The sequence below is a fragment of the Eublepharis macularius genome, chromosome 16 (assembly GCF_028583425.1).
Source record: "Eublepharis macularius isolate TG4126 chromosome 16, MPM_Emac_v1.0, whole genome shotgun sequence".
NCBI classification, from domain to species: domain Eukaryota; kingdom Metazoa; phylum Chordata; class Lepidosauria; order Squamata; family Eublepharidae; genus Eublepharis; species Eublepharis macularius.
In genome coordinates, this window is record NC_072805.1 from 1946497 (window position 1) to 1961744 (window position 15248).

A 15248-nucleotide genomic window follows, 5' to 3' on the forward strand; every position below is an offset into this window, starting at 1 on the left:
AAATTCATCCAAGTGGTGGAAAAATCGTTTAAGTTCATTCATACCAGTGCAACAGCACTCCTAACAATGAATAGCAATGAATAGTGTCTGAGAGATCTCTGTCTTTTGGTGCTACACCTCTGAAGATGCCAGCCACAGCTGCTGGCGAAACGTCAGGAACTACAATGCCAAGACCACGGCAATACAGCCCGGAAAATCCACAACAACCATCGTTCTCCGGCCGTGAAAGCCTTCATCAATAACGAGGAAGCTGCTGAAAATTGTGAAGCAGAAAAGCTGTGGAACTGCGATAGCCACGCCGAAGCTGTGAAGCTGTGAGCATTCATTTCGCTGCCTACGGGTTTTGCTAGCATGTTGGTCTGGTCCCGTTTCGCATTATTGCTTCATCACAGGAATATTTGTCTGTTGGATAAGATAAAATATAACAGTCCACAATAACCTAAACAATAATATCCATGAATGCAACTACCATAGAAAATTACTTACAGCATAAGCTTCAGAGAATCTCATACCACCATATCGGTATTTCAAAGATGGTCTGACGCCGCGGGCGGAACCATCACTCAGAAGTCTTTTAAACCCAAAGTTTCTTAAAGGGGAATTGCACGTCATGATAACAAGACAAATTTAGAGGTAACAGGTAAAATCCAGTTCCTTATTTAAACCATGTGGTGTGAGGGTATTCAAGCGAAAAATCCAACGGGATTCTAATGGTAAAAGTTTTTGTTTAGCATTTTCAGATCTCATGCTATATTTCGTTATGTCCAGGACCTCCAAAACTGACACTTTAAAGTCCTTCCTTGTGTCATGGGCCTGAATGAAATGCTCTACGAGGGGTGCTTCTAGGATTTTATGTCTTATTCTAGATAAGTGCTCCTGCACCTGGATTTTCAAAGGGCGTGTTGTGCTCCCAATATATAATAATTGACAGCTGCACTGTATTACATAATTTAATTTAATTTTAATTTATTATTATATTTATATTCCACCCTCCCCACTTTGCAGGCTCAGGGCAGATAACAAATACAAACATCACCCAACCATTAAAAACATTTAAAAGCATTAAATAATACATTAAAAACATTTAAAAGCATTAAATAATACAGTTCATACTGCATAGTGGTTCATACATGCCTCTGTGTTTGCATAGGGGCGATGGTTAACCCCCCCTCCACAGTTTAACCCCCCCCCACACACAACATAAGACGTTTTACAGTTTGAAAAGGCTGAGGAGTACGATGGTTTATGAGTGCTTGGATTGGTGATTTCTGACATTTTGAAAGCAAGTGGACAGACATTGCAGCCTCCACATGAGTAATGTCCCTTAGGCAATTTGTTATCATCAGGTTTGTCCATAGCTGAGTGGACCAATAAGTCTCTCAAATTCTTAGTTCTTCTGAATCCCACAGATGGTGGTGAGCCGCAGCCATCTATATCAGCAATAAGATGCCAATGTTTACGGATGATTCTTGCAATCCCTGGGGCAGCTTTAGTAAATTCTATTGGCCATCTGATTCTCTTGCTGTCCCTTTTGGTCTTGGGAGTCAACAAATCCCTTCATGATGTCTTGCATGCTCGATGGTAAGCTGTTCTGAGAACCGTTTCTGGGTAGCCCCTACTGGCAAAGGTCCCGTCCAAAATCTTACTTCCTACTCGGAAGTGTCCCTTGCGAGATGAGTTTCATTTTATTCTCAAGTATTGTGAGACAGGTACATTCCTTTTGAGATGAAGCGGATGACAAGAGGAGAAATGTGAATACGATGGTCTATCTGTAGGCTTCCTGAAGGGTCGAATGCCCAGTTTAGTAGAGGTCAATTTGTAAATAGTAACATCCTGACAAATCTATGGTAACAGTATTGCCTTTCCATGTAAATTGGATGTCGGAGTTAATTTGATTCATCCACTGTGCTAGAGGTTGTGCCTGCTCTTCATTATCAAGGAGCACTATGACGTCATCAATGAATCGCCGGTACCAAACAATATTACTGAAGAACGGATTTATGTTGTCATTCAAGATAGAAGTCTCCTCCAGATGGGACATAAACAGATTAGCGATACTGGGGGCAGCGGAGCACCCCATCGCTACCCTCTTTATTTGGTAATAATATTGGTTTCAAAATTTAAAATATTTCCCCCACCTGCTTACCTAAAGGACACTATGATGTTTATTAACATGATTGAAGCTTTAGTCATACCACCCAATACTTATTTAATGACCTTAGATGTCAGTGCTCTATACGCTTCCATACCTCCTTCCATGAAGGAGCGAGGGGGGTAGTGGAATGGGCATGATATAGGAGGACTACACAACATCCTTCTACTCCTTTTTTACTACATCTGTTGGACATCATTTAACCTCCTCTCATAGATTGTCTCTGTCCTCGTGTCCTTTAAAAAAATTTTCCTGCTGTCTCCCCAAAAACATCTCCTTGACTGTCCCCTCAAAGAGTACTTCTCTCCCTCCCCATTCCAGCCACAGAGCAAGTTTTCTGCTCCCAGGAACCATCATTCCACTCTGGGGCCCGTCATTCCATTCTCAGAGGAAGATTCTCCAACCCCATCCCATATTTTCATTGCAACTTTTTGGTGCTGCAAGCCAATGCAAGTTGCAGCTCCTCTGCTATGTACTAGAAGTTTCCTGGGGGCGGCCACTTTGGGGGTGTGAAACTCAGATGTCCAAAATGCAATCTTGGCCAAACTTGGAGGGTGGCTGGAGGAGAGACTCCTGAAGACACACTGTGAGTTTGGCATCTATGAATGTGAAGGGGGCGGTGCTAGGGGCCCCGGAAGTGACAAAACCATGGACCAACGAACTGGTCCGCAAACCAGGGCGGGTCCATGAATCGTCCGTGGTCTGTGAAACAGACCAACAGTCCGTGGCTTTTTCCCAGTCCGTGCCCATGTCTACTTGTGAGGAAATGAAAGCTGATTCATGGCAAAGTCATATATTAAATCTTGTAGCCAAACTTGGATTTGCAGAAGAATATTCAAGGATGCTTGTCTTTTTTTGCAGCAAAAAAATTAATTTTAAAAAAAGGCTGTTGGATATACATGTCTAGGTGGCCACATGGTTAGGCGCCCTGAGAACAGCCTCTCTCTCTAGGCAGCTTCCATCCTTCCCTTTAACCCTTCCGTCTTATGGTACCGATCTTTTAAATTTTGAGCATAGTAAGACATTTACTAAAGCATGTTTGGAAATTTTACCACTGGCAATTTTACGAAGTCATTACAACAGAATCCCATATAGTGATCCTGTCAGCCCTTGTGGTGATCAGAGTTCTATTGAGCACCTGGCCAGTGGGGGTTTTTTGGTGGCCAAGGTTCAGAGAAGAACATGAACAGTATCTTGGCATTATTTTATCTTTATATCCAGGAAGATCAGATCAGAATAAACTTGTAATATTACTTGCTGATGGGTAACATCACAAACGGCAAAGTTTACCACCTGGGTTATAAAGACACTGTCAAAATCCTCTGTTGCTATTTTGGCTAGGGATAAACTTTTAGTATTAGGCTGTGTCTGCTCTGTGTTGGATCTGATATGTTAATATAGGAACAGTAAGTCACATTAATTTTCTATTTCTTGCTATGATTTTATTATATTTTAATTTTTAATGGACATTTTATGAGTTTTAACTTATATTGTCTATGTTGCTGTTTTTTCTTGGTGTTATTTGCTAAGGCTATGAGCGAATGCAGTAAAGTTTATGATTATGACAATTATTGAACTGTAATGATTCCTAGCACACAAAAAAGTTCTTATCCTGGCAAGCACCTAACACAAGCACTATATACCAAAGCTAAAGGTGTCATTTGCAATCAGTTCATTTTTGGCTTTTAGTGCAATGCAAACACAATCTATGTGGTCTGTTTGGAAAATGTTCAGAAATTAAACACTTAAAATCAAGAAGAGGGGTTACATTGTTAAAGGACTTCACATTCCCTTATATGCTCTGAAGTCTGTGCAAAAGAATGTCGGCTAAGGGGCTTTCATCTGGACCAAAAAAGATTTATATTTGACAAACTTTTTCTTAGCCAAGTATCCTGCTAAAAGTTAGCAAACTTTCTAACCAAATAGAGCATTTCAGATGCACGCACAGGAACACACACCCCACTTCTGTGTGCCTCGGACTGGGAAGGACAACGGGCTGCATCTTGGTAGGATGTTAATTGTTAATTATTTCATTAAGTTATTTAGGGCATTTGCTATCACACTTTTCTCCACAATGGGAACTCAAAAGCGGTTACAAAAATATCAGTTTAGGAACACAGAAACATAGAGGTGGAAGAGCTCCCGAGGGTCCTGTAGCCCAATCCCCTGCCCAATGCAGGAAGCCAATATTTACCTCCCACTCCCTCGGTGACCGCTGCTCTATGCCAGGAGGAAGGCAAAACCCTTCCAGGATCCCTAGACCAATCTGGCCTGGAGTAAAATTCCTTCCTCATCCCAAAGTGGTGAACGGCATTACCCAATGCATATAAGAATGTGCCATGAGAGCCTAGCAATGGCTCATCTTTTCAGGCCCTCCTCCCAATCTGCCTCAATTCATACTGTGTCATAGAATTAGCATTATTGTCAAATGTCCATCTACCCTCTTCTTAAAATCCTCCAAAGAAGGAGAGCTCATTGGCTCCCAAGGAAGCTTATTCCACCGAAGAATCACTCTGACTGCCAAGGACTTCTTCCTAAAGTTTAGGTGAAAACTCCTTTAATTTAATTTTAACTCATTAGTTCTGGTTTGACCCTCAAGGGCAATGAAAAACAACTCTATTTCATCCTCTGTGTAACAGCCGTTCAAATACTTGAAGAGGGCTGTCATATCATCTCTGTCTAATCTCCGGACTAACAGACCCGGCTCCTTCAACCTTTCCTCATAGAACTTCTCACCATCTTTGTTGCCCTCTTTTGGACACGGTCCAGCTTGTCAACATCCTTCTTAAACTGTGGTGCCCAAAACTGAACACAGTACTTCAAGTGAATTCTAACAAGAGCAAAGTGATGCTAATATTTTCCATGATCTGAACACTGTATTTCTGTTGATACATCCTAAAATTACATTTTCCCTTTTAACTACCACATCACGCTGCTGACTCATGTTCAAGCTATCATCTACTAAGACCCCTAGATCCTTTTCACATGTACTGCTGCCAAGACAAGTCTCCCCTGCCCTATAATTATGCCTTTGATATTTCCTACCTAAATTCAGAACTTTACATTTACCTCTGTTGAAATTCATTTTGTTATCTTTAGCCCAGTTTTCCAGCCTGTCAAGACCTCCCTGAATCTTCTTTTGCTGTATTTGCTACCCCCCCCCCCCCAAATTTGGTATCATCTGTAGATTGAATGAACATCCCCTCTATTCCTTCACCCAAATCATTTATGAAGATGTTCAACAACACACAGCCCAGGACAGATCCCTGAGGTGCTCCACTCGTCACTTCTCTCCAGGAGGATGAGAAAGTATTTGAAAGCACTTTTTGGGTGAGATCTCTCAACCACTTGCAAATCCATTTAACAAAATATCATGTGGAGCCTGATCAAAAACCTTACTGAAATCAAGATAAACGCTATCCACAGCATTCTCTGATCCAACGAAGTTGTAATTCTCTCAAAAAAGGAGCTAAGGTTAGTCTGACATGACTTGTTCTTGAGGAACCTGTGCTGGCTCTTAATAACAGCTGCCTTATCTAAATGCTCAAGAACTGACTGACTGATGATGTGAAAAGACATGAATCTGATGAGTTTCCTCTTTTTCCCCGCTCTTAAAGATGGGGACAATTTTGCCTGCCTCCAATCTTCTGGCACCTCACCTGTTCTCCAACAATTCTCAAAGATGACAGCCAGATATTCTGAAATTACATCAGTAATTTACTTCAGTACCCTAGGATGCAATTCATCTGGCCCTGAGGACATGTCATTTGAAGAAGCCAAGTGTTTATGTACTATCCCCTATGCATGTTTGTTTGTTTGTTGGTTGGTTGGTTGGTTGGTTGGTTGGTTGGTTGGTTGGTTGGTTGGTTGGTTGGTTGGTTGGTTGGTTGGTTGGTTGGTTGGTTGGTTGGTTTGTAGTCCGCCTTTCTCACTGAGACCCAAGGTGGATTACACAGTATGAGATTAGTACAATGAGTTACAAGTACATTTCAATACAGTATAAAGGACATTTCCATAAACAATTCCATAGGGTAAATAGATACAAGTTTAAAAGACACAGTATTAGCAAGAATCCCATATGGAGTAGAAAAAATACAGAAACAGAACTGACATTAAACAACATGAAGCACAGGTAGTATATAGGAGTACATATTTAAAACAATAGATATATGTAAAGCAACACAGTGGTGAAGTCTATGGTCCCTAACTCATTAGCGAAGCATCTGAGAACCCATCCCTACAATACAGCCCTCCCATTTGAGTAAAAAGCCTTTTTGAATAATTCAGTTTTGCATTGTTTATGGAAAGCCAGGAGAGTGGGGGCTCTCCTGACCTCTTCAGGCAGGTCATTCCATAGTGTGGGGGCCACCACAGAGAAAGCCTGTGTACGGGCTGCTGTTGATTTCGACCATGTGCAGCCTGGCTCCTGTAAGAGACCCTGTTCGGATGAGCGAAGCTGCCATGGAGGGACATAGGGAGGGAGTCGGTCCTGTAGGTATGTCGGGCCAAGGCCATGAAGAGCTTTGTATGTAATAACCAATACTTTGAATTGAGCACGGTAGCTGATAGGTAGCCAATGGAGTGACTGTAGGATGGGAGTGATATTCATGCTCCTGCTTGCTCCTGATAACAGTTGAGCTGCAGCATTTTGCACCAACTGGAGCCTCCTAGTTAACTTAGATGGAAGACCAATATATAGTGCATTACAATAGACTAGTTTTGATGTTGCCATAGCATGGATCCAGGTGGCCAGGTCGGCTGTGTCAAGATAAGAAGCCATCTTCCAGGCTAGAGTGAGATTGTAGAAAGCATTTTTTGTAGCTACCTTAACTTGTTTTTCTAGTAGTAGCGCTGGATCCAGTCTAACCCCTCGGCTCTTAACCGAGTCAGCGAGTGTCAAACAAACTCCATCAAAAGTGAGGAGTACAATATCCGTCAAGATTTCTGCCTTCCCAACAAGCATCACTTCAGTCTTGCCTGTGTTCAATTTCAATTTGTTGTTTTCCCTAAGCTGTAAATCCCTTCCTTCCTCATGTGTCCTCTTTTTGCCAGGTTGAGCACAGTTTCCCTCGCAAGAGCAGACCAAGGCAAAATAGGAATTGAGCAGTTCTGCCCTCTCTTTATCACCTGTTAAAATTCCACTTCTTTTCCCTGCAGTGGGATTACCACTTCTTTGTTCTTTTTCTTGCTCTGAACATAACCCAATAACCCCTTTTTGTTGCGTTTATTATCTCTCGCTAGCCTACGCTCATACTGAGCTTTACCCTTTCTCCTTACAAGCACTTGCTATTTGTTTATCTTAATCCTAGGTTATATGGCCCTCCTTCCATTTCTTAAACGTGCCTTTTTAAATTCTCAAATCTTTTAAAAGCTGTTCATGGAGCTGCCCTTTCTTTAGGTTCCTCCAATGTTTCATTTTCATTGGAATTGTTCATGATTGTGCCTTCAATATCTCACTTTTTAAAAACTCCCACTAACTTGAACTCCCTTCTAGAGTATTTCTGACCAGGGGATTCTGCTCAGCATAACTTTGAGCTTGTTTAACATTCGCTTTTCTAAAGCTTTTGCTGAGAATCAGGTCCAAGATAGCAGATTCCCCTTCTTTCCTTCACCTTCTAGGAGATGAAGTTGTCAGCCAGACATGTCAGGAATTTATTAAACCTTACATTTTCAGCAGATTTTGAGTTCTAGCAGATATCTCCCATAGCCACTATGTCCTGTCTCTTTGAAATTTAAACAGTTTAAACTAACAAAATGCATCGTGGACCAGCCAATACCCAACAACACCAACAACCAAAGGGTCCACTAAATATCCTGGGCTGGGCTGGTGTTCAATTGGGTGGCCCATCAGGGCCTACAGCCTGTGAGCCTTGGGCCAAAAGCCCTTTGGCCCTTGGTATTTGGCCACACTCAGGCTTCAGGTGTGGCTTTACCCTGTTCCTTGTACCTTTTGGAGACATTATAGCATTTTTAAACGAATGTGTGGAAGCGAAATCCTTTGATAGTCAAATGGAGCCATCACATGCAGACGCTCCGATGCTCACAGGTCTGTGACAAAAGGGGAAACATGCTCTGTTTGTGAGTTTCCAGAGGAAGGTAGTTGCATAAATAACTACATTCGTTCATCAGAAGACGCATTCCTAAATTACGTTGCTATATCGTACAAATATTTGAGGTCTTGATGTGAAGCACAGTTTTGATAAGTGATCCAGTGTTGGGAAATCAAATTTGAACCGGCTTAAGTTCTGTTTACTTGAACGGCTAAGAAGTTTTCTTGTGTGTGTTTTACTAGTGCATATTATTCAGCACTTCAGAGAAGAAAAGGGGGACAGACTTACAAGTATTGGGGATTTTATGGCTTATTAAGGGACTGAAATTGCACAATTAATTTGCACAGCAACAAAGCATAGCTATTTCATAGTGTATAGAGACAGGATGCTGAGTAAAAGTCAAAAAAGAAAACTTGCTTTATTGAGAAATATTCCACTTCTATCAAGTCACTGCTGTCTAGACCCTGTTATGACAAGCCGTCCCTGGAGCTGTGTATGTGAGTATGCTGGGCAAGCATGATGAAGCCTGCCTTCCTCTGCCTCTCATGCGGAGAGACAGCCACGTGTGCTTCTCTTCAGAGAGAACAAAGGCAGGAAAGAAGACAGCTGCAGGGAAAAGGGGGGTTATCTGGTTACCTTTGGACATTGAGAGACTTGTGAAAAGAGTGAGAATACGCCTTCGGATTCTGGTGCCTAGATAAGCATATCAACCCCCCACCCCCACCCCCCACCACACATACAAAAAGTGTATGGAGTTGCCTGTTTTATTCCAAGGGTCACTGCCTGCTCGAAGGGGCAGTGATTCAGTCATAGATCATCTGCTTGGCATCGAGAAATCCCAAATTCAATCCCAGCATCTCCATTTAAAAGGACCAGGCAGTACATGCAGTACAACTACAGGCCGATCAGTCTGACTTCTGTTGCTGGGAAGATATTAGAGCGGATTTTAAAGGGATTGATCTGTAAGCATCTGAAGGACCACTTAGTGATCCGGGGAAGTCAACATGGTTTGGTCCCCAACAGATCTTGTCAGATCAACCTGGTTTCATTCTTTGATTGAGTCACGAGCTTACTGGATCGGGGGAACTCTGTCGGCGTGATTTACCTGGATTTCAGCAAAACTTTTGATAAGGTCCCCCATGACATTCTAATGGGTAAACTGGAAAACTGCCGACTGGACTATAGGACAGTTTGGTGGATAGGGAACTGGTTAGAGGACCGCAGCAAAACGAGTGGTGCTCAACGGCGTTTCATCAGATTGGAGGGAGGTGTCCAGTGGGGTGCCACAGGGCTCGGGTCTGGGCCCAGTACTTTTCAATATTTTTATCAATGATCTGGATGAAGGGGTAAACGGGCTACTCATTGAATTTGCTGATGATACCAAATTGGGAGGACTGGCAAACACCCAAGAAGGTAGAGTTAAAATTCAACAAGACCTGAATACTATGGAGAAGTAGGCGGTTGTGAACAGGATACAATTCAACATAGATAAGTGCACAGTATTACATCTGGGCCACAAAAATGGGAAGCACAAATACAGGATGGGGGATACACTTCTGGGTAGTAGTGTATACAAAAGAGATCTTGGAGTAAGAGTGGACTGTAAACTAAATATGAGCAGTCAGTGTGATGCAGAGGCAAAAAAAGCAAACTCAGTCTTGGGTTAAATCAAAAGGACCATTGCATCAAAATCGCAGGAGGTCATAGTCCCTCTCTATACTGCCTTGGTCAGGCTGCACCTGGGGTACTGTGTGCAGTTCTGGAGGCCTCGATACAAAAAAGACGTGGACAAATTTGAGAGGGTGCAGAAGAGAGTGATGAGGATGATCAGGGGTCTGGAGACTGAGCCCTACGAGGAAAGGCTGAGGGCCTTGGGAATGTTTAGTTTGGAAAAGAGGAGATTGAGGGGGGACCTGATTGCTCTCTTTAAACGTTTGAAAGGCAGTCATTTGGAGGAGGGCAAGGAGCTGTTCCAGTTGGCAGCAGAGGATGGGACTCAAAGCAACGGGCTTAAATTACATGCAGAAAGGTACCAGCGGGATATTAGGAAAAACTTTTTCATGCTCAGAGTAGTTCAGAGGTGGAATCAGCTGCCTAGGGAGGTGGTGAGCTCCCCCTCATTGGCAGTTTTCAAGAAGAGGCTGGATGAATATTTGTCAGGGATGCTTTAGGCTCATCCTGCATTGGGCAGGGGGTTGGACTAGGTCTGTATGGCCCCTTACAACTCTGTGATTCCGTGATGATGTGCAAGTCCTCTGCCTGAGAGCCAAGAAAACTTCTGCTGGTCTGCGTAGACAAGACTGACTTCAACTGACCACAGAAGACAGCAGCTTCATGTGTGTGTGCAAGGGCCAAACTGGATGTAATGGCATCCTTGTGGCCACTCACAGCAGTGTCCACGAGGACATGGTCACATTTAGTTTGGCCCTGAGGCCTCCCCATTGCTGCCTGCTGTGATGGCTGCTCGACATGCGTCCTCTGATTTAAAGCCAGGAGTGTTTTGTTCCTAGGGCAACCGAACTTTGCTTAAACAATTAGGCTGTGAAATGGTAGGCCACGTGGCTCGTGCTCTCGCTTGTGCACTATTGGTGAGAGGCACTCACAGATTTCACTTCTAGAGGCTCATGAAAGGGAATGGAAGCATGAAGAACCACAACGTGAGCTAATGATCAGAGTGTTATCAAAGGATCAAGAGGAACAAAATATGGACGGTGATTTGCCAGGAAGCCTCGGACTGAAGACAGCAGGGCCAGGTGCTCTTCTGTCTCGTGTCAGATTGTTCTCCTCTCACACTATGACCATCATGCATGCCGTTGCCTAATTTACAAGGAAATAGAAAACTGAAATTGGTTTAGTGGAATATTGTACAATGGGCAGCAGCAATGAAAACTGACTACAGAATCCAGATGTCATCATGTGTAAAAAGGAGACATTGGTCTCACTGAGAATATAAAGCATCTATGTAAACTATTATCATTTGTACCGGTTATTAAATGTCTTCTTATTTTATTACAGATTCATTGGCCTAGTACACCCCTGCAAACAGAGGAATGCCGAATCAAAGGGAGATTCGCTGTACGTATTAACAACAAAATCCCTCCATTACCTAGTTTAGGCATGGGCTATATTTTAATGATAAGGATGTTGTGGAGAATTAAAATGAACTAGGATGAAGTGTTTGTGCAGCAGTGAAGTACATAGTAAACTTACAACATTAAGCTTACAACAAAATAAATGGATGAGAAACAGAGTTACAGTGAGAAAAAAATACAAAACATTTCCATGTCTATCCAATTCTATCTAAATACTGGTTGCTAAAAGCGGCCCCTGTGCATGCTAGTGCGAGCAGGAGGCATGTCTGAATTTGCCTGCCTTCCCTCACGGAAGAGCAAGAAACATGTGGCAGCTACTGCTTTGGAAACAGCACCTTCTGCTCTACAGATGAAGGAAGAGGATGAGAAATGGAGAAAGGAAGGACTCTTAGGTTGGTTGTTGTGGGTTTTCCGGGCTGTATTGCCGTGGTCTTGGCATTGTAGTTCCTGACGTTTCGCCAGCAGCTGTGGCTGGCATCTTCAGAGGTGTAGCACCAAAAGACAGAGATCTCTCAGTGTCACAGTGTGGAAAAGATGTTGGCAGGTCATTTATATCTACTCAGGAGGGGTGGGGTTGAGCTGAGTCATCCTGTAAGAGTTTCCCAGGGTGTGGAATGCTAATGGCGGGAGGCTTCACTGTATCCTGAGGAGGTTCTTTTGCATATGGATTGGGGCTTGATGTGCTAATCTTCTCTGCAGGGCTATTGTCGGGTATAGAGTGTTTTGTTAGCCTGGTGTTTTTCAGAACTGGAAACCATGCTCTGTTCATTCTTAAGGTTTCTTCTTTCCTGTTGAAGTTTTGCTTCTGCTTGTGAATTTCAATGGCTTCCCTGTGCAGTCTGACAAAGTAGTTGGAAGTGTTGTCCAGTATTTTGGTGTCCTGGAATAAGATACTGTGCCCTGTTTGAGTTAGGCTATGTTCAGCCACTGCTGATTTTTCAGGTTGTCCAAGTCTGCAGTGTCTTTCATGTTCTTTTATTCTTGTCTGGATGCTACGCTTTGTGGTCCCGATGTAAACTTGTCCACAGCTGCAGGGTATACGGTATACTCCTGCAGAGGTGAGGGGGTCTCTACTGTTTTTTGCTGATCGTAGCATCTGTTGTATTTTTCGGGTGGGTCTGAATACTGCTTGAAGGTTATGCTTTTTCATAAGCTTTCCCATCTGATCAGTAATTCCTTTGATATATGGCAAAAACACTTTTCCTGTAGGAGACTGTTTTTCCTTGGTTGTTTGATTCATCCTGGGTTTGATTGCTCTTCGGATTTCATTTCTGGAGTAGCCATTTGCCTGAAGTGCGTGGTTTAGATGATTAATTTCCTCATTGAGAAAGTGCGGCTCACATATCCGTCTTGCACGATCCACTAATGTTTTCATTATGCCTCTTTTCTGTCGGGGGTGGTGATTGGAGTTTTTGTGTAAGTACCGATCAGTGTGAGTTGGTTTCCTGTAGACCTTGTGACCTAACTGAAAGTTTGCTTTGCGGATGACCAAGTTATCCAGAAATGGGAGTTTTCCCTCGATTTCTTTCTCCATTGTGAATTGTATATTCAGGTGGATGTTGTTGAGATGATTCAAACCCCCCATCAATCTTCCTCCCCATGGCTCCAGGGAGAATTCAGGCTTGATCTGATCTAGTCACCCACTTATTTGTATTTTTGGCCATCCATGATATCCGCAAAACTCTCCTCCAGCACCACATTTCAAATGAATCCATTTTCTTCCTCTCAGCTTTCTTTACCGTCCAACTTTCACATCCATACATAGCAATGGGGAATACCATAGTTTGGGTTATCTTGATCTTGGTTCCCAGAGATACATCTTTATCTTTAAGGGTCTTCTCTAGCTCCCTCACAGCTGCTCTTCCAATTCTAAGTCTTCTGATTTCTTCATTGCAGTCTCCCTTTTGGTTGATGATTGAGCCAAGGAATAGAAAATCTTGAACTTCAATTTCCTCATTGTCAACTTTAAAATTGTGTAATTCCTCATTACTTTTGTCTTCTTGATGTTCAGTTGTAATTCTGCTTTGGCACTTTCTCCTTTAACCTTCAACAGTAGTCATTTCAAGACTTCACTATTTTCTGCTAGTAACCTGGTGTCATCTGCATATCTCAAGTTGTTAATGTTCCTCCCACAAATTTTCACTCCACTTTCTTCTAGATCTAACCCAGCTTTACTTATTATATACTCTGCATAGAGGTTGAACAGGTAGGGAGATAATATGCATCCATGTCTGACACCCTTGCCAATTGGAAACCATTCAGTTTCCCCATATTCTGTCCTGACCAGGGTTCCCGCGAACGTGCGCTTCCGCGCTACGGTGCAGGAATTGTCACAACTCAGCGCAGAGCTGAGAAGCCCCAGAGCACGGAAGGCACTGGGCGCTGGAGGAGGAGCCGTGGCAGGCGCCCGTGCGGCCTTTCCCAAGCCCCTCGCCGGGCTCTGGAGGAGGCACTGCAGCAGGCGTCTGCGCTGCCTTTCCCTAGCCCCTCGCCAGGCTCGGGGGAAAGAGCCGCGGCAGGTGCCCGTGCAGCCTTTCCCCAGCCCCTTGCCGGGCTCGGGAGGAGGCACCGCAGCAGGCGCCCATGCTGCCTTTCCCTAGCCCCTTGCCAGGCTCAGGGAAAGAGCCGCGGCAGGTGCCCGTGCAGCCTTTCCCCGGCCCCTTGCCGGGCTCTGGAGGAGGCACCGCAGCAGGCGCCCACGCTGCCTTTCCCTAGCCCCTTGCCAGGCTCAGGGAAAGAGCCGCGGCAGGTGCCCGTGCAGCCTTTCCCCGGCCCCTTGTCGGGCTCTGGAGGAGGCACTGCAGCAGCCGCCTGTACGACCTTTCCCCGGCCCCTCGCCAGGCTCGGGGGGGGGGGGAGAGCCACGGCAGGCACCCAGGCAGCCTTTCCCTGCCCCCTCACTGGGCTCTGGAGGAGGCACCGCAGCAGGCGCCTGCGCAGCTTTTCCCCAGCCCCTCGCTGGGCTCTGGGGGAAGAGCCATGGCAGGTGCCCATGCAGCCTTTCCCAGGCCCATTGCCAGGCTCTGGAAGAAGAGCCATGGCGGGCACCTGCACAGCCTTTCCCCAGCCCCTTGCCGGGCTCTGGGGGAAGAGCCGTGACAGGTGCCCACACGGCCTTTCCCAGGCCCCTTGTTGGGCTCTGGAGGAGGCGCAGCGGAAGCCGCCCACACAGCCTTTCCCCAGCCCCTCGGAGGAAAGAGCTGCGGCAGGCATCCGCACGGCCTTACCCAGGCCCGTTGCCAGGTGTGGAAGAGGAGCCACGGTTGGCATCCCAAGGCCTTTCGCCAGCCCGCCAAGCATCCTCTCTGGCCCAGTGCTGTAGGAAAAGGTGGCGGCAGCAGCGGCAGGCACCCGTGCTATTTCTCACCAGTCCACCGAGCAGCCTCTCTGGCCCAGCGCGGGTGCTGGAGGAGGAGGAGAAGGAGATGGCGGTGGTGTTTCACACTCCTAGGGTTGCCAGCTCCAGGTAGGGAAATACTCTTTTTCTGTGTGTGTAAATTCATGACTAAGGAAATCTGTTTTACATGCACACAAAAAATTGACTCCCTAGTCACAAGGACTTGCATGCCAAGGAAAATTCATGGCAGAGCTAGGGTCCGAGTCTGGGAATTTTACAGGGGCTGGTAAGACAGGCTGTCCTCTAGTTAAATTACTCCATGGGGAGTGCGGAGCTGCGGCCTCAGTTTTACCAGTATTTTTGTACATCAGTGGCATTCTGCTTATATCTTCAGGGGAGAATAGATCATTGCAATACAGTGTAATAAAACAGAATGGCAAGCAAGGAGAAGGCAGGACTTCAATGCTGACTTTACGCTTAATGACTTAATTTCATTTCAAAGATTCCATGACCACAACTCACAAAGAGAAAAGGAAAGAGTTTTAAAGCCATGAAGCCTCCAGGGCGACTAAAGGCCAGTTCTAGGCTGTTCCAATGAGCAGCTCTCAGCTGGAAGC

General features: G+C 44.8%; 1 protein-coding gene across 1 annotated transcript in view; it reads left to right on the forward strand.

The window, feature by feature from the left end:
* Positions 1-15248, forward strand: part of SEMA3E (semaphorin 3E) — a 222030-nt gene that overhangs the window by 112115 nt on the left and 94667 nt on the right. The window contains exon 3 of the mRNA XM_055000402.1: positions 11218-11277. Within this exon, the coding sequence (XP_054856377.1) occupies positions 11218-11277 (60 nt within the window). The remainder of the gene's footprint in view (positions 1-11217; positions 11278-15248) is intronic.